The sequence below is a fragment of the Lycorma delicatula genome, chromosome 1, assembly GCF_047948215.1.
Source record: "Lycorma delicatula isolate Av1 chromosome 1, ASM4794821v1, whole genome shotgun sequence".
In the NCBI taxonomy this organism is placed as follows: domain Eukaryota; kingdom Metazoa; phylum Arthropoda; class Insecta; order Hemiptera; family Fulgoridae; genus Lycorma; species Lycorma delicatula.
In genome coordinates this window covers 139363990-139383323 of record NC_134455.1, presented here as the reverse complement: position 1 = coordinate 139383323, position 19334 = coordinate 139363990, and the positions used below count along the sequence as shown (strand labels likewise).

At 32.7% G+C, this 19334-nt stretch overlaps 1 protein-coding gene across 3 annotated transcripts; it reads right to left on the bottom strand.

Moving 5' to 3' along the window:
• Positions 1 to 378: 378 nt before the first annotated feature.
• On the bottom strand, positions 379 to 18865 carry Pmvk (Phosphomevalonate kinase). 3 transcript variants are annotated; one of them, XM_075362416.1, is made up of 5 exons: positions 18687 to 18865; positions 17182 to 17387; positions 13189 to 13344; positions 5459 to 5607; positions 379 to 529 (listed from the first exon to the last, which is right to left on the bottom strand). In XM_075362416.1, exons 1-4 carry the CDS (start codon positions 18776 to 18778, stop codon positions 5462 to 5464), a joined length of 600 nt encoding a protein of 199 aa, XP_075218531.1. In that variant the 5' UTR covers positions 18779 to 18865; the 3' UTR covers positions 379 to 529; positions 5459 to 5461. The 3 variants fall into 3 exon arrangements, with proteins under 3 accessions (XP_075218531.1, XP_075218524.1, XP_075218540.1); XM_075362409.1 differs by lacking the exon at positions 379 to 529 and having other exon boundaries at positions 5213 to 5607; XM_075362425.1 differs by lacking the exons at positions 379 to 529; positions 5459 to 5607 and adding an exon at positions 6498 to 6907.
• Positions 18866 to 19334: the final 469 nt, after the last annotated feature.

Sequence of the window (19334 nt, the reverse complement as noted above, 5' to 3'; positions counted from 1 at the left end):
AATAAATGATACATTTCTACATCCGTAGATTTCAGTTTTCTTTATTTTTTTATAAACAGTGATCAAAATAATTTAATATTTTTTTGTAAATGTTTACAGCGATAAAGGTTTATGATGAACAGCTAAATACGTATTTTACCTTTAATGAAGAAAGAATTTCTAATAAGAGGATTAAGTTCGTAATGAAGAATGATGGAGTGGCAAGATGAAAAGTGATATTGGCACTTTTAATCCAGCAAACAATTTTTGCGAATAGGTTAAAGTAAAATATTAAATAACGTACAGCACATAAATCCATATCAATTTTACAAAAATACAAGTATTATTAAAAAAGACCCATTTTAAATCTAAAAATGGTTAGATTGATCATAAATATTACATTTTATTTTTAAGTGCGTTGTCAATGGACTACTAACAATAGTGTTCTCTTATAATTCTCATCTTATTGATGTTGCCTTTGGCAAAGATGTAGTGATTGTTAATGTAACTGATGTTGTCATAGTTGTTAATTCAATAGGTTGATCAAGGACTGCAACAAAATACATTCATTTTTCACAATATTAATATTTTTACAATGAAGATATTTTAAATGATCTAATATTAACTTTAACAACACAGTATTATTAATTTTGTTTTTAGTGCGTAATTATTTTAGTGAGAATTTTATAATCAAATTTCATTTTTAAAGCAGATAACAAGAGTTTTACAATTTGGTGGGCGACACACACATACAGAGAAAAGGGGTACTCTCTGAGAGAGAGTACCTGACCCACCAGCCAGAACACATTAGCAAATTTTGAAAAACCAATTTTTAAATTATGTTTTTCTTTGAAGGCCTTGTACAATTCTTTTATGTTACATAAGATAAACCTTTTTTTAATATTAATTTTCTTCCCGTCAGCTTGTCTTACAGAGATACAATCCTTCTCGGCTGGGATGATTTGGCTCTGTTTATCATTCTGGTAAAAATCTTGGACACTTTTAATAACATTTTCATCAATTACAGGACTGAGTTTTTTTATGTCAATTTGTGGCAAAATTCCACTTGTTTTAACTAACTGTTAGGATTGACGGACTAAATACTAATCAACACTAAACTCATTTTGAATGCTCCAGTTGTTGGTAATAAACTTAAAATATTAATTTTTTCCTGGGTTGATGATCCTTTAGTTCGATTAATTCTTCATATTCAACATATTCTTCATATTCGATTAATTCTTCATATTCATATTCATAATCAACATAATTTTGTGGTACTAAACTGATTTCTTCTGTAGAAATATTTAAATCAAAGAATCATTTAATTTACTGGTAACTGACTCAGCTATTTTTGTAACTTTATTTTTTTAAAAATGGTTCCTTTGCGCTGCTTGATAATTTTTGAACCTTAAGAGGGAAATTCCAAGTGCTGAACAAGCTTTATTCACCAACTCGACTATAACACATTGAGGCTCAAATATATCTTGACATTCTGGTTCACTGTCTGTATCATCTTGTGGCTTTTGTATTTTGTACACACTGCTCTGCCTGGAATTAATTTTAAATTTGGATTGCTTGTTGAAAGTATTAAAGATATTTCTCGAAGATTTCTTAACTGGTTTAGTGTGACAGCTAAATGGGTCAGAGCAACTTTCTCCATTATTATGAAAATATTTATCTAAATATTCGGTTTTATGAAAAGTACAGATATTTTTTGTTTCAGTATATCCACTTCTTAAAGGTATCAATGCTGTTCAGTAAACTTTGGAATATCATGCAATACTGAAGATCTATTGTAAGTCAATTTGTGACATACTGTTTCAGTGTTAATGCCAATTGAAGACTCCATAATCTGTTTTTATAAAATGCAAGGGGGTTCTTACAATAACAATACAGTTAGTATAAATGATAAAACTACCAACTGCACCTCACTCTGCCTTATCCCAGTTTCTCTACAGCTAATATAAAAATTTCTCTAATTAATAAAATTACTTTGTAAACAAGTGTACATTACCTAATCACAGGATTAACAATACAACATATCACATTGACATCAAAACAGTAACTGAGCCTTCTACAATGTCTACATTCAGGTCCATGCATGTTTATTCATGTTTGTGTTTAAATATGAGTTTATGTGTATGAGCCATACTTTCAAGTAACAAACCATGTAGAATATAAGCTATCTCATTATAGACATATCAAAATATTTTGTATAGTAGGCCTACATTATTATCTGAAAAAATACATGCTGTGAATTTTTTGGATGCATTGTTCACAGTTAGAAGGAACAGTGTTTTTAGCAGTTTTGATGGCTTCATTACTTGTCAACCCTTTTGATTAACACAATAAACAATCTATGGTTTTAAAGTACATAAAAAGTACTTACTGCTGTAAACATTTCATATTTTTGCCACCTGCCTACATGTGGTTATTGGCCCCCAAAAATGAGATATTTTCAAAATCCTTACAATTTGGTGGCCATTTGTTTTAAAGGACACTAGGTAACAGTCCAATTTTTTTTTTATAAGTACTACTAGTACCTAAGAATTAAAAGGTAAAAAAACAAGCCTGTTACCCTAAGCCCTTCATAATTTATTTTGGGCCAAAATTTGAAAAAAGAACAATTTGTAAACGTAATTTCAGTAAACATTACAAGATTTGTTAATTTAGAATACACTAAGATAAAGTTCCATCTTTACTCTTTCCAGTAAGCCCTTTTTGACCGCTGTATGGTGTAAAATAAGAATGCTTCAGCTCATGGAAAAAGTGATATAAATGGCTATTTTTACCTGTTGGCAAGTTAGAAAATAGTCTCTTGCTGAAGAAAACAATTTTTTTTAAATATAAAAAATATTTTTTGGTCACTATATTATTTGGTATCATATACCAAATATCAAAATCATAAATAGTGATGCAATAAAATTTCTGAAAATTTGTTGAATTAAAATGGAATACCCCTCAGAACTATAGAATAAAAGTAATTAGAATTTACTTTATAATTTTTATTTAAAAATTAAATATTCAATGGATTTATGAAAATTATTAGTTTCCAGCGAACCTGCCACTGTTTAGTGGCTAACCAATTTTCAGTTGGAATAATGGTTATGTCAGTCCCAATCTATATGCTGTTTTGTTATTTTTATACATGAAAATATGCACATAAAAGTATGTACTCACAAAGTAGCAATAATTTTTACAGTGAACTATTTAATATATGGGTATTTTTTACTTAAGAATATATTTTTAGAATTTCTACTTGTCATTTTTCTTTCAGAACGAAATCATTTTGGAAATCAATTAATTCCAGTTGAATCAGAATGAAAGCTTTGTCAATTTCAAATTAAAAATGTCCAGTGAATCGAATTCATTTTTTATTTCAATTTTGTCACAATACTGTGAGCAAGCAATTCTGATTTTTATCTGCTCACAAGTAGGAAAAAGGGTCTAAACATCTTTTTTTAAATGAACAGTTTTGTACAAAATTTGCTATTTGTTTCACACTTATTTGCTTTTAACTTATTTTTGTCTTGCAATGTGATGGTAAGATTATTGAGATGGCTTGTATCAGTCAAAATTCCAGATTCATAACCCGTAAAGGAATTTTTGTAACCGATACATTTTCATTTTTCATTTCACTTCAAGAAACAGGCATTTCCTCCAAACGTGTAGAGAATCTCTTTAAAACTTAGGAACCATTTTTAATATTTTTAAACACAGAATTTGTTGATGAATAGCCAATGGAAACCCATGACTTTTCGGTTTATCTGGATATTAAGCTTGTAATTTTTTATCAATTTTTGTCACACTTCCTTGATTTTTACCTGTCATTGATTTAGCACTGTTGATTGTTACATACACAAGTTTGTGAAGAGGAACCTTACACACTTTTCTAATATTTTCAACACAGCATCAAAAATATCTTTGCCAGTTGTAGTTTGAAGAGGGATGGATAACTTCCAAAAATTCATTGGCGGTCCTCATGTTATTATCATAACAATGAAAAAATACAGCAACTTGAGCAACATCTTGTATATCTGTACTTTTCATCAATTGCAACTGAAATAACAAGACTTAGATATATCCTGTAGTTGTGAACTAATGTTATTTGCAATTTCACTAATTCTACCCTGGTAATTCTTAATGAAATATATCAAAATGATTGCACTTTTTCTGGTTAGACAATTTCACCTGCTGCTTTTATCATATATTTTTTGATTAACCAATCACCTGTGAACAATTTTGAAAGTTTTGTTAACAAATAGTTTTTCATAACTTGCTCTTACTCCAGATTCATTAGTTTTCATGAATCATGCAAACTGAATCATAGCAACAGCTATTTAGCTGTTGCTGACTGTGAAATGATTTTTTCATTGTTTTTTCTTTTCTTATTTTGCCTTTGAAACCTGAATATTATTCCTTATGATTGGTGTTATAATTTTGCTTAATGTTATATTCTTTAGTAATACTAATAGTTTCCTTACAAATTAAGCAAGTAATTTTACTATTCACTTCCATACAAAAATAGTTCAGATCCCACCTTTCTTGGAATTTTCTTTCCTCATCATCAATTTTTCTTGTCTTGATTGACATTGAAAGCAACAACTTATACATAAATTGTATGGTTGCAATTAAAATTAAAAAACCGTTATATTTCTTGTACACAACAAAACAATAGATTGCAACAAAGAAACAAATATATATATTAAGTAACTTTCCAATAAAATTATAAGAAAGGCTATAATTGCAACTTAGTCACCCATAGTACATGACACATCAATGTCACGACTTGCATAGAGAAAGTGTGATTCGTTTTAGAGTAGCATAATGGTAATACAGAAAAATTACCAATGGAACAGCTACTTGCTAAAGTATTGTTTTAAAGTACAGCTACTTATTAAAAGTATTTTATTATAAGTAAAGTACTGTTTACTTTTACTTCTGGGCATCACCAGCCACAAAAACTCAGTTACAAAAACAATTTGGCCTAAGAGTTGCTAGTTTGACACTCATGTCGTATATTAATATGTTTTAATTATTTCTAATATTAAAATATTACAAATTTTAACAATTTTGGAAAAATTATTAAAAAAAAAAAAGAAAATACTTTTTAATGATATAAAAGGTAGAGTTTAAAAATATAACTTATTCTTTTACCTGAAATGTCATCTATTATTTGAGGAAACTACCAAATGTAAATTCTGTTGTGATTAATAAATAAATAAACATGGAATTAGTTATAAACACACATATATTTTTTATTCACCAATAATTTAAAAAAAATAAAAATACTGGAAACCCAATACTGAATACACTAATCTGATGGTCGATTTTTTTAGGAAAAATTTACATAAGAAAATTTTCATGAAGATGAAACTAATTAACTATTGTTAAATGCTATTAGCTTAGCTAACAACTCATTTTTTAACCACACAATTTATTGTGAAAATCAGTCATTGATCCATAGAACATCACTTACTAATCATCTTGCCACTTCAAGTGAATTGTGGTATATATCAATAAGAATATTAAATTGTTGATCATTATTGTCATTGTTATTAGTATTTATTATAATATCCCAGTTATCAACAGAATCTAAATCACACTCTGATTCAGCATCATCAACACCTAAACATAAAAAAAAATACTAATAAATAAACTGAAAATAAACCATTATTAATTGTGAATGTACTTCTAGAAAAGCAATTTTATTCAAGGAAAATGTGAGGTAGTCTATAATTTTATCAATGACTTGTGACATCTTTTCTTTTGTTATTATGTATAATCACAGTTTCTTACCTCATAATCAAGTAAAAACTTTATATTTAAACCTGCAAAGGTTTTTTTATATTATACACAAAATTATGCTTTTTCCTGGGCACACAATGAGGTGCCGTTATCAGTGCCCGGACACAAAATCACCATACTAAAGGATTAAAAATTAACAATTAAAATTTAACTTAGGCATTTTACATAGTTTTAATTTTTAAGTTTGAAATAGGTTTGAAATAAAACCAAAATAAAAAAAAATATTAAAATTTAAAATAAAACAATAAATTTGCCGAATGTCAAAAGGCAGAAACAGTTTTAATCAAATATTTGAACACAGCTGCAACAGCCTTAAGAAATTGTAAACGTCAGACCACATCGATGCATTGTTGCCCAAGATATTTTGTATGTTAGGTCGTAGTTTAAACTTTCGAAGCAATGCCAAATAACAGACAAAACCCACAAGGATGTGGTTCACCATTAGTTGGCAGTACAGTGAACACAAACAGGCGCATCAGTCTGCAGAATTGGACAAAATTTACTGTTGATGGTAGCATTCCATTCACTATGCCACTCATCATGAACACCCTCTTCAGAAAACATGTTAGTAAATAGGCAATATGGAATAAGATCCACAGTTTAAGTTCCTTATTAATTTATTTAAGCTTGAGATAACATAAAACATTTAATTACAGTTTAAAATACAAGTGTTAAGTTTAATTACAATCCATTTCGGTTATGTTTAAAACATAACAGGTTATTGCATGCGGTTTGTTATAGTATTTATGGCTATGGCAAACAAAGTAATACTTTGGAACACTATGATATTCCGTTTTCTAGTGTAAAACTTTCTGATACTGTTGTTCCAACTCGAACAGATCGGCTACTGAGGAAATCCCGGATAAATGCAAGGGGATTTCCTTGTGTACCCCATTCATTCAGTTTATTTAGGATTCCTCTCCTCCAAGCTGTCATATACCTTCTGAATATCGAAAAATACAGCAATGAGGTGTTGGCAAAGTAAGAAGGCGTTTTGAATGGCAGATTCAAGAACAACTACATCATCAAAGATAGGATGATAACTTGGCGGGCATGATTTTTCTTTATAATGTTTCAGTACAGGAATCACCAATGCTTCTGACCAAGAATCTGGAAAAACCTAATCAAAAATTATTATTGTAGATACATAAAAGATGTTGTAAACCAGTATCCAGGAGGTGTGATAACATGCTGGATTTGATATTACCATTTCAGAGGGAAGTGTCATGCCAAACCTTAGCTCATCAAAAGAGAAAGGTATGTTTAATTCATTTTGTGAATCTCCAATCACAAACGGGATATTTTCTACTTGCAACTTACATCACATAAACTCAAGACAGTAAGATGATGTTAGTGAAACTGAACTAAACGAGTTTCCAAATGTGTTCACCACATCCATTGGTTCAGTGACGAGGATGCCGTTGTTTTCAGGTCAATTGGCTGAGAGATTGTCTTGATCCTCATATGGCCTGAACTTTTCTCTATACATCAGACCCCATATTGTCCGCTGAATAATCTGACTCGACATATTGACAAGAACCAACCAAGTAAATAATTCTTCTATTCTCTCCCACAGAGTTGGAAAATGAAATACAGATACCTCAGCAGATCTGGAGCAAAGCGATGATAGTGTGTTTTTTATCACCTCTTTTATGTTGATTACTTGGTCCATCATCAGTGTTACTATGTCTTTTCATAACTTCAACTGAGTCACATAACGTCTCGGTGTTGTCCCGAACTTGTTCATTATTTGTGGATATGTTTCTTTTTCCGTCATTTGGTCCGGCCATGCTCATAATTTCATCAGTGCTGTCAGGTTGTCCATCTTCATCAGCAGATTCTGGAATTGTTTTTGTATAGCTACTAATTTGTTTTTCCTTAAGTTCAAGTTTTCGTTTTTGTATGTGGTGTATATTGCATTTTCTTTTTCATCGCATCCATGGTGTGTTTCAAAGAAGTTTTCTACGAAGTCTCATTTGTATTCTTCCTCTTGATCTTCTTTTAATGGCATAAATCAATCTGGGCACCGTTGATCTTTATTATCACAATATAAACAATTGCACTCTATTTCTTGATGCTCACAGTTTTGTGTATAAGGCAAAGATAACCTTTGTTTATCATGTCTGTCCTCAAACTGGTTTGTCTTACGTCAGTGTAGCAGCCATGTTTATACTCCCAGAGTGGTGAATAAGAAGATTAAGCAGCTGTTTGCAAAGTAAACAGAATGTGACACACGTATATAACATCCATAGTCCAACCCCTATACAACTCAGTAATTCCCATATCCGAGGTAAAACAAAAGTTTTTTATTGTCAGTAATCTGGCAATACATATTTGTGTAAATAATCTATATATATATCCTCTATAATCCTCCTCCTTATTCTTCATTATATGTCTAATAGACACAGTGTTGTCTGTGAAAGGATTTGACATAATTCAGCCATGATTTCCATTTAGCACATCAAAACACTTGATGGCAAACCGCCCTCACAGCAATTCAGTTATAGGTCTTTAATTGAAATTATGCAAAGTCCTGTAATGATCCCTTAGTGCATGCCTGCCAAGGAACAACAGGCCACCTAAGCATTCCTGATGTTAAAGGGATGAATTTATTTGTGCTATCGAGAATTGGGTGTGTGAAGTTGGCAAGTTGGTGGATTGAGCTACCACTCTTGTCATATTGACCAAAGTTATCTTTGTATCCAATCCAGTCTTTTCTGAACCACCCATCTGCATGGCTGACTGAGGCAAATAACTATTACTGAATGAGATAGCTACCGGTGTATGATCGCTTCCAAAGAAGTTTCAGGAAACACACCAGGTAAGATAAGGAAGTAAGGTTGCTGAACATAAGGATAGATCAATGCATGAAAATGTGCCTGATGAAGATGATACGAAGTGATCAGTGAGCCACTGATCATTAAGCAGCATCAATCTAAGTTCTGTCTCAGTCAATCAACTATAGTGCCTCAGGAAGAACATGATGATGAGCCCCATGAATAGTGATGGGTGTTGAAATTACAAATTATTATTATTAGGCAGGGTAAAGGAATCTGGGAAAATAGACTGGAGAGATCATCCTCACTGATATTTGAATTTGGAGGAAGGTATAAGATGCAGATATTCATTTTGAATGGCACCAATAACTTCACTGATACTGCAGGGATGTTTATTGGTAACAGAGTACAGATAGTTATTATGATTTCCTTCAGAAAAACAGCCACTCCTTTACATCCTCTACCCTCAGTGTGAAAATTGCATCATTCGCAGACATAACTGCGAAAGGACTCATCATCTTGGGAAGGGGGTGAGTCTCCTGCAGACAAAGTATTAAAGGACTTTAATCCTTTAGTAGGATTTCAATACCCTTACAGCGAGATCAAAGACTGCCAGCAATCCACTGAATAATATTTGTTCCCATAAAAATACTTTTTATATATATATATATATATACAAAACAGCATGTACAATATTTGTCAAATATAATCCAGTTTTTATTTTTGGTATTGATAACTGTAAGGAAGTGGTTTGCTTCTGTGAGCACTTCCTTGTCCATCATTTCCCCAAAGAAGCCTCAAGATGGTGGTGGGGACTTGGAAAACTACTGTCTATCTTTCCACCAAATGTATCCTTCTTCTTGTCAGTACTCAATACTGCAATAAAAGTGAGAGATTTTTACCTGATCTGCCAAAGCCTGGACCAATTTGGTTTAATTCTTTGCAAGATGCACACTTTTTCTGTTTTTTCACATCATTAGAAAGAGCCTGGGCAGAACTAACACCAGGCTGTACAAGATTCCTCATGTTGAAGGATTTTTTATACTTCTGATAAGCCACAGCAAAGGACATTTTCGGCTCAGTACATATCTTCACTTGCTTCTTTGTGCATCTCGATTCTCCTCCGAGGGAGAGAAGATCCCTCCTCATAGCGTGTCTGGTCGCTACACCAGCCCCTCCGTTCCTAGCCAAGACTTGCTTAATCGGAGGTCATCTTCTTGCCTTCAAACTGATCACATTCCACAGTGCTGTCTGGCCTCGAGAGATGTCACTGATGCAGATGCCCCGAGGGACATCTAAATCAGTAATTTTGCCTTCAAAGAAGACATCAGACACCTAATACTACCATGTTGCCCTCAGGAACTAAGCTACAAGCCTACATGCAAAAGATTGAAGACCCCATGCCTATCACTGCTAATAAATTCTAAACTGAGGTACCAACAGTGCATACAAATGCAACAAGCATGCCACGACAGCATATCAAACAGCAAATTCAGCTTAATTGCCACAATGGCATATTGAATTTAAGCGATTGGAGTGCACCCAGCATAAATAAACTCCCAGAGGACTTCAGGTCTGGTCCGTTCGGGAGCTGAGTATAACCTCTAGTCTCCCACTTCAGCTCCAACGCTTCTTTGTGCAACCTGTTTTCTTGTGACTAAACCCCTACTACTGAAAGCAGCATCTTCAGTCTGGTATATATGGCCGCACACAGCCAGAAAGGTAGCCAATTTTTATTCGCTCAGGGACAATGGAAGTAGAAAAGGTTAGAATAAGTGATGATGTTGGTACATCAACACCATTTTCCTTCCTCATTATCCTCTGTAGACAAGTGACTGACTATGGTGATAATTGTTCTAATTATTCTACATCATCCAAGTCAAGGCAAAAGATCTCTTTTGCTGGAATTTATTATGCTATGGGGCTCTATGTTCCTAAGGACTAGGAGCTTCCACTATGTTCATAAATTACTTCAATCAGCAAGGTGCCGCACCTAAGCATTTTAATAGATTTACAAGAGCTGTAACCCATTACAATACATTTATTTATTAAGAATGGAGAAACCTTAGAGAAGGATTTACCTTCCTCATTATACTTGACAAGAAACTGTACACTAGAAGATTTAACCCTACCTGTTACATTTCTTGTTTCCATATCTCCACACACATCTTCATCTGACAATGTCTGTTGAATTCTTTTCAAACGGTCTGTTGGGTTTTTCAAGTGGAGCAACAACCACCAAAAGATTATTTTTAGGGACTGTCATATGGTTTCCACGAGTACCAGCGATTTAACAGACCATTCAATCAGAGCATGCATGTACCTGAGCTAGGGTTGCATACAATTGGTTCATCCTGGAGCCCAGAGGACATTGTGTGAGACTCACTATTTAAAGCTATCCATCCATTGGCCCAATAATTTTCACTTTGGGTTACAATAGTGTTTTATACGGTGTCGCAACAACATCAAGTGTAACTGTAGGAAGAAACAGTGTAAGATGTTGCTGTGTTGGTGGGTAAGGGTACATGTTGTAATTTGTATAGTGTTTTGGTGTGGTGTATGTATATGGTTAAAAAGTTCAGCAGCTTGGTGTGCAGTGAAAAAAGCTACAGAACCTAGGGCTGTGGGGACACCAATCTCATAGTCTTAAAGAGTAACCCACCAGGTTGGTCTAGTGGTAAATATGTCTTCGCAAATTAGCTGATTTTGAAGTTGAGAGTTCCAACATTCAAATCCTAGTAAAGGCAGTTACTCTTACACGGATTTGAATACTAGATTGTAGATACCAGTGTTCTTTGATGGTTGGATTTCAATTAACCACATATCTCAGAAATGGTCGACCTGAGACTGTACAAGACTACACTTCACTTACACTCTACATATCATCCTCATTCATCCTCTGAAGTAACATCTGATAGTGATTCCTGAAGGCTAAACAAGGGGAAAAATCTTAATTTTAATCTAATTTATTGAAGGGGAAAGACTACCCGTTGGGGTTCATGTTATTTGGAAAAAGAATTAACGCAGTGAAAAGTTACAGAAATGCAGCGTTTTATGTGAAAACAAGGATATAAAGAAAGTTTATGTAATTTATAAGAAACTATTAAATATAAATTAATAGATTTGGTAATATTTGGCGATATTATTTGATGATATTTCGATTCAAACTTATGATTATTTTAACAACGTTAATAGCAATTATTATTTTTAGATCTATTAAGCAACTAGATGATTCAATTTAATTTAGTTTTTTTTAGCAAGCAGATGTAATCTGAATCCTGAAAAATGAAGGAAAATATTAATAATATACTTTCTTTTTTTAATTGTTTGTAAAAGTCTTGTAGCAATTTATTTCAGATAAATCAGAAAGTTAAGTACATACATACACAATCTACAGACAAACAGTTTGCACATAAAGGTAAAATGGCACACAGCCAGTCACGTGACATCCCTTCTCGCCATTCCTGCTGCCAAGTTGACTGCGGACCCCTTAGTCAGACCATGGCCTTCGTTTGTATTTGACTCAACATTTGTGCAGCCCTCATAAAAATGGTAAGTGTTTTAAAGGAGCAACATGTTAACACAAAATTTCTTGCAAAACTCATAAAATCTGCCATAGAAACTCAATCTCTGTTTAAAGAAGTATATGGTGATGAATGTTTATCAAGCATTCAGGTTTTTGAGTTGTTTAGACAGTTCAATGATGGATGACAAGAGACTGAAGATGACCCATGTCCAGGATAACCTACCACGTCAATGATGTATGAAAACATTAAAAAAAATTAGTGTTTTGACTCGAAAAGACTGTCAAAAGAGTATTCATGCAGTTGCTGATACCATAAGAATTGACAAAGAATCTATTTGGCAGATTTTGCATGGAAATTTTAACATGAGGAAAGAATGATAAAAAATCTAATGTTGACAACACATGACTTCCTTGTACACCTATTAATTACATATACACATTTTTTTAAAATGAAAAGTACATAAAATTTTACTTCATTAAGGTGAACAACTAGATGTTACAACAATCCTAAATCCAAAATCTCAACATCCTACGGCTAATTGTTTTTGAGTTATGCAAGATATATACATATATACAGACGTCACACCGAAACTGGTCAAAATGGATTTAGGGGTGGTCAAAACAAATATCTCCATTGAAATCTGAAAACCAAAAATTTCATGATCACAATACTTCCTTTACTACAAGGAAGTAAAAATGGTGTAAAAAAATCTCACATTTGAACAAAAGGAATCTCATCTGTCAAGACATTTTTGGCCAAACAAGTGTAGGAATATCCGCCCTATTCATTGGGCCTTGCTCCAACTGACTTTTGAAATCAGCGCTGAAAGGAACAAGATTTGAGGCAGTTGAAGCTGTGAAAGAGAAATGAGATGGAGACCATGAACATGCTTCCTAAAAATGACTTCCAACACTGGTTTGACCAATGGAAAATTCGCATGGAGCAGTGTAGGGATCGTGGAAGGGATATATTAAAGGGAAAAATGTTAAAATTGTAAAAAATAAAAATTTTTATAGGATTAATCCAGGTCTTTCTGCCACACCTCGTACATACTAAAATATTCATATCAGTGTATTGAATACAAATAAAGTAATTACCTTTTACAAAAGTCCAACTTCTTTCCTGTCTAATCTCATCACTTGCAGTAACTCTAACTGTCTTTTTTATTACATTACTGTAATTTTCATTAAACCACTTTAAATCAGTTTTTCTTCTAACATCACTAATAATCCAAACTGGTTTTTTTTCAGTATCTACAAAAAAAAGGTTGAGCAACTTAAAACCAACTTGCTGCAGAATTTCTGGCCAAACACCCAATTATAATGATTTTATGAATAGATTTAAAGGAAAATACAAATTTAAATATAAACATTTATTAGTGTGTTTAAAAATTTATTATTAAAAAATGTTGGAAGTAAACACCTTATTCAGTAATAAAAGTTTCTGCATGAGTAATCATGTTAAAACTCATTGCAAATCATGACATCATGTCAATGGGTTTGACAACATGTTGGGAATTCAACTTTCAGTTCTTCCAAAGTACAGAAATAATTTGAATGAAAATTCCTATTGAAGTTGCTACTTTATTATCAATATTGTTTTCTTTACTGCAATCTTGATTTTTTCCTATTAGGTTTTATTAACATTTAATACTAATTCAATTTAATATTAATTGTTATATATGAAATTTAATTAAATAATTCAATCATGACTGAGTATGTGAGATCCCATGAAAGTACTTTCATGACAAAATTAAGGTAATCTACATCTCATTTCAATATTCTATACTAGATGGTTTATATTTTAGAATTTAAAACATAATTTAACAGTACAGAGGAAGAACATGAAGCTTAAAAAGATTAATTTCAGTAATTGTGTGTGTGGTGTGTGTGTGTGCATATGCGCATGCGTACATAATACAGATATATTTATTAACTTTTAAAAGTTACACCTTTTATTTTTATTAGTTAAAGTTTTCTATAACAGTAAAACACAAAATTGTTTCACATTTAGATGTAAAATTTGTAATGTGTGTAGTATGAAATATAAAAAAACCTAAACAAAAGCAAATTTAATATATAAAATTCAACTATTGTGAATGATGTAGTTCAACTGGATCTACAATATGCTAATTTATTTCTACATATATCTTATTATTGTACATGATACATAATATCATATTCTGTATTATGAAGAATACCCAGAATGAAAATAGTTCTAGAACTACAAGCAAAGTGGTTACTTAAAGGTTACTCAAGAGAAGAGTTAGGCAAGGTCTACGGCTTCGCAATGAGGTCCCACCATAGGAAGACAGGCGGACACATTACCAAATTCCACTTCCACTTCCATACCCTTCCGGCAGCACAACTGCCTTAATCCGTCACCCCCACATACCATGGTAATGAAAGAGCAATCTTTCTCACCCCCTTCAAAAGTTCAATCCGCTGTGCGCTTGGGCTTTTTCAGGTGAATCACGAAGAACTCCAGGGACAGCTCGAAGAAAGCGTGTTTGGCCACACACCACCAGACCCCCCAAACCCTCCACGGACCATTATATTTTCTAGGGCTAGACCAGCATCTGCATCAAATCAAAGTTTACATATAATAGGGGGGCATCTTATTCAAAACTGTCACCACCCCGGCGCACAGGCGCTCAAAAACAACCTGCACTATATATATCTCTCCTGCCCACCCTTACAGCGGGCAGACATCTAATCCTTAATAGAGGTATATCGCGCTCAGACTAATCAATCCTAAGCGCTGGTACCATGATCCCACATAACCTTTTCGCTTCCCACCCATCCTTTGAAGAAAGAAGCGAATTAAAAAGAAAAGAAGAAGAAGACTCAGAAGAAAGAAGACAACAAACAGTCTGTCTCTCGCCAGTATAGTTCCCTCTGGAACATACTGGATACTAACAAGGTTAACAAGAAGACTAGAGAGGCAGACATGAAAACAAATATCCAAATCATCCTGAATCCATACTCCTACTGACTGAGATAGCTCTGGGACGCAACGCCTCAGAGCAATCCTTCCAATCACATTTTCATTAATTCAAACCAAATTAAATTGAATTAAAATAAATGATGAAGTGTAAGCCCAAAAATCGCCCTGTCGTCCTTTCCTAAATCTGACGTCCTTTCCTTAAGAGAGGACGCCCCCTTAAATGAAGGATGTCAGCTCACTCTAGGATGAAATGGAGCGCGTCACGGAAGATAAGCTTATTAGCACATCGTTCCGTCGGGCCCCTACTGACAAACCCTCCATTGGATCGGAACGCAATCAAAACTTCACAAAACGAATAAACGTCAGCCACTATTAATAACCATCAGTCCATTAGAATCACCCAGCAGCAAAGGACGCGAGACCGTAAAGTAGGAGGGTATTGCACCCTCTGACATCCTTGCGTTCCGTTCTGAAAATAGTTCTGAATAAATGTGGTATGCTTACCTGGGGTGCATTGATCCATGAAATATCAGGCTGCTTTCTGCAGCTGAAATACAAACTTTCCTCATGACCTTTAGCTAAGAACGATTCAATCATCTTCAATCAACACCCCAGATCTCGCAACAAGTAATTTTCACTATTCAAATATCTGAAATCTTTTCTGGGTAGCCGAAAAAGAAACTGCACATTATAAATGACATTTTTCTATAATGAAGGGATATTACACCTAGTGTCCTGCTATAAGTGCGTCAACAATCTCGAGAGTTTAGATAAGAGCTCCTACTTCCATTGTGTTTTTAACAATTTTCTGCTTAAACTTTGTAAATGGTAATCTCCAATTATTTCAAAGTATAAATTTCATTTAGTTATGATTTTTTACGGTTAAATTAAGTAATTCTGAAAATGTTCTTAATTTACTTACTGCTGAATTATTGTTACTATTAACAAGAAAGATTATTTCATTAAAGTTAATTAAAATTATGAGGCTAGGCTGATAAATTTTGCACATATATGCGTAGCATGGGTATGAAAAGAGAAGTTGCACGGAGCCAAATCTACCAAGTACGGTGGATGCAGAATAGAACTAGCGGAGAGCCATCAGAGATGGCGATACTTTGCATGGTACTCATTGTAAACAGATTTTTTACGGTAAATCAATTGCTCAATAATATGGCCTACTCATTCTTTAGATATGCACTGAACAGCAATGCATTGCTGGACGATTTACAGGTCCCTTTCAAGCAAATCGTCCACCTCCTTTCAATGTTTCTTGTTAATCATAGATACTGGTCGTCCATTGCGAGGTGCTTCCTCAATTGTCGCTTTATCAACTTCACATTCAAGGCCCACCTACTCATAGTATTCCTGTCAACAGTTTCACTACCGTAAACCGCTTTTCAATGATCAAAAATATTCATAGAATTCACATTTTCTGCTGCTAAAAATTCGATCACTGCACACCGTTTCTAACTGTGTTGACATGTTGGCTGTACTCGTCTCCATTTTAACCGCTACTGAAAACAAACCGGTAAGTGGATTTCAACGCATTATCGCACGTTTGTAGAGGGGGATTTTAGCTATCATGATCTGCCACACACCCAACTCGATAGTACCTTTAGTCTCTGTGTAGCATGCTAGTTTGCAAAATTTATCAGCTGAGCCTGATATAAAGTTTTTAGAGCTAATACAGTACACGATACATGAAAATATTTTAAAAGCAATGTGTTGAATTAAGATAATTTTAAATGTAACTCTAACTGGAAAAGTGTCGTAAATTTTGAGTAAGCACATAAGAAATTTATTTCATTGTTAAGAGGATTTCGATATGAATAGATTAATATACTGTTAATAGCATAGTATAAAAAATACTACTTCATGAATACTGATGATAATTTTTATTTAATAACAAACCCTAAAACTGCCATGAAAATTCGTTTTTATGTATTAAACCTAAAATGAAAAATTATTTATTAAAACATGGAAAACTAATTTATGTTTTACTGCAATTTTTCTAATGGCAATAGAAGCTGAATTAGCAGAATAATTCATAAGAAACAGTTTCATTCTAATGTACAAGTGTGCGTTATAGTCACTCAAAAGAATGGACTTCTTTTTATTGCTAGTAGTCCAATTAATTCAGTTACCTTTTGTCATTTCTATAGCAGCATTACAAAAATATCCATAATCATTACGTCTAACATTCTCTCCCCATTCTATCATTGCTTTCCGATAATTCTCTTTGTATTCACTTGATCCTAGCAACTCATCAAGCTCTAGATTATTAACTTTTGCCCAGTGAGATTTTATAGGAGCTGACAGTCTAATTATCACAGCATTTTCTTCACCAATTCTGAAAACAAAATCATATTTTGTAGTCTTGGTAGGTATTTTGAATATTTACATAAATTTGTGCTAACCAATTATTTATTTAGCGGATCTGTTGTCATGCTGAACATATATAGAAGTACCGACTATGTAAGTAGTAACTTATGTACATATAAGCACACATAAGCAAGTTATTGCTTTTAGTTCTATTCAAGAGTTATTAACGTTCATTACATATGCACAATTTTTTTTAAAGATTTTTTTCAGAACAGTGAAATATAAAATTAATGAAGCTACAAATTTTGTAATCTGATGACTCCAGTCATCATAGATAAAGCAATAGTTTGCTACAGTAAACGACATCAATATTAAAACATTTTATTGAAAAGAAAAATGCAAACTATAAAATCAGAAACATAGTGTACCTATACTTCTTACTAGTACTAGGCAAAAAGGTTAAATACATCATATTTAAGAGATAAGAAATGCATAAAACTGATTTTTATATATCTGAAATTAACATATTAGCACAGTAGCCAGAGCTAAAAATTCAATTCAGTCCTGGTAGGGTCAGGGGGAAAGACAACAAATACATTAGAATGCTATTTTGTAAGAAAACCCAACTGACAGTATAAGATTATTACATTACCAAAATGAAGTATGTGATTTAAGTGACAACTTAGATTTAATTTAAATAGTTATATTTGGATCTAATTTATTTTAATTCCCTAATGGGACCTTCAGAAAACTACTGCATTAAAATACAGTTATCAAAACTTGCAAAGAAAGATTATGGAAGATTGTCAAAAAATAAAATTTCTGTTTAAAAACGGCATTTTTTAAAAATATTTTTTGGGAAAAAAGAATAAATCTGGACTTATCCACTAATAAATAAATAAATAATTTTTTTTATATTATATAAATATATTTTATTTATTAATTGTGTTACTTATATAACACAAATCTTAATGTTTATATGTTGTTTAGAATATAACCTCACCAGAAAGAGACAAATACAGTATATTAGGTCAATAAAAATAAACTGCATGAAAGAACGTTGGATTTAACAATGACTACTTTACTTTAAATGATAGGTTCAGCAGCACAAAAAAAAACTATTTAGATTTAGAACTATTTAGTAGAAGGGTAAAAAATTTCGCATAATTAAATTAATCAGAAGCGCCGAATTGTGAACTGAATATGACTATAGAGAACGTTAATAAATAATGCAATAGTTAACATAATAATATCGTCAACTTATCTTTGGCTAATATTCTTAATAATACCAAATGCAATGTTAATATATACTAAAAAAGTACAAAACCTTTTAAGAAGCAAATTAGAAATGTAATCTTTTCCAGCCTTTCTCTTTCCACTAACGAGAAATATAATTTTCGGATGATTGTCGTTAACCATACTTGTTCGCACAAGTAACTCTGCAGCCGACAAGAAACAAAGTACTACGAAGAGACATACTCACGCACAGGAACTGTAAACTGTGGGAAAACAAGGATACAACTATCGATTAAAGGGTGCAAGCAAACAGTCGTCTTATTATTTCTATCGATTTCATCAATGAAGATAATCGATATATTATGTCTCGTGAAAGTTGCAATTTGTTGGAAGAGTGCAAGCGCAGTATAAAAAAAAACTGATGTGAAGAACACATGACTTCCTTGTACAATTATTTTTTTTAACCTCCAGGACCACCGTTAGGTATCGGTTCAGATGATAGATGGTTGATTTGTAGCGTTTGAAAATATCATACCTGACCGGTATTCGAACCGAGGACCTACGGATAAAAGGCTGACCTGTACGACTATTAAATTACATTACACATTTTTTTTAAATGAAAAATACATAAAATTTTATTTCATTAAAAATTTCTGATATTTTAATTTTAATTTTTTTTGTTATTGAATTATTATTCATCGTAAAACTATTTTTTCAATCAGTGGTTATAAATTGTTAA

What these genes read in the sequence shown, in the direction of transcription:
- Pmvk (XM_075362416.1), bottom strand. Translation starts at nt 18,778, where the DNA reads ATGGTTAACGACAATCATCCGAAAATTATATTTCTCGTTAGTGGAAAG. An exon ending in TCTAATTTGCTTCTTAAAAG is followed by an intron (nt 17,388 to 18,686) that starts GTTTTGTACTTT and finishes TTTTGTTTTCAG; the next exon opens with AATTGGTGAAGAAAATGCTG. An exon ending in AAGTTGGACTTTTGTAAAAG is followed by an intron (nt 5,608 to 13,188) that starts GTAATTACTTTA and finishes TTTTATGTTTAG; the next exon opens with GTGTTGATGATGCTGAATCA.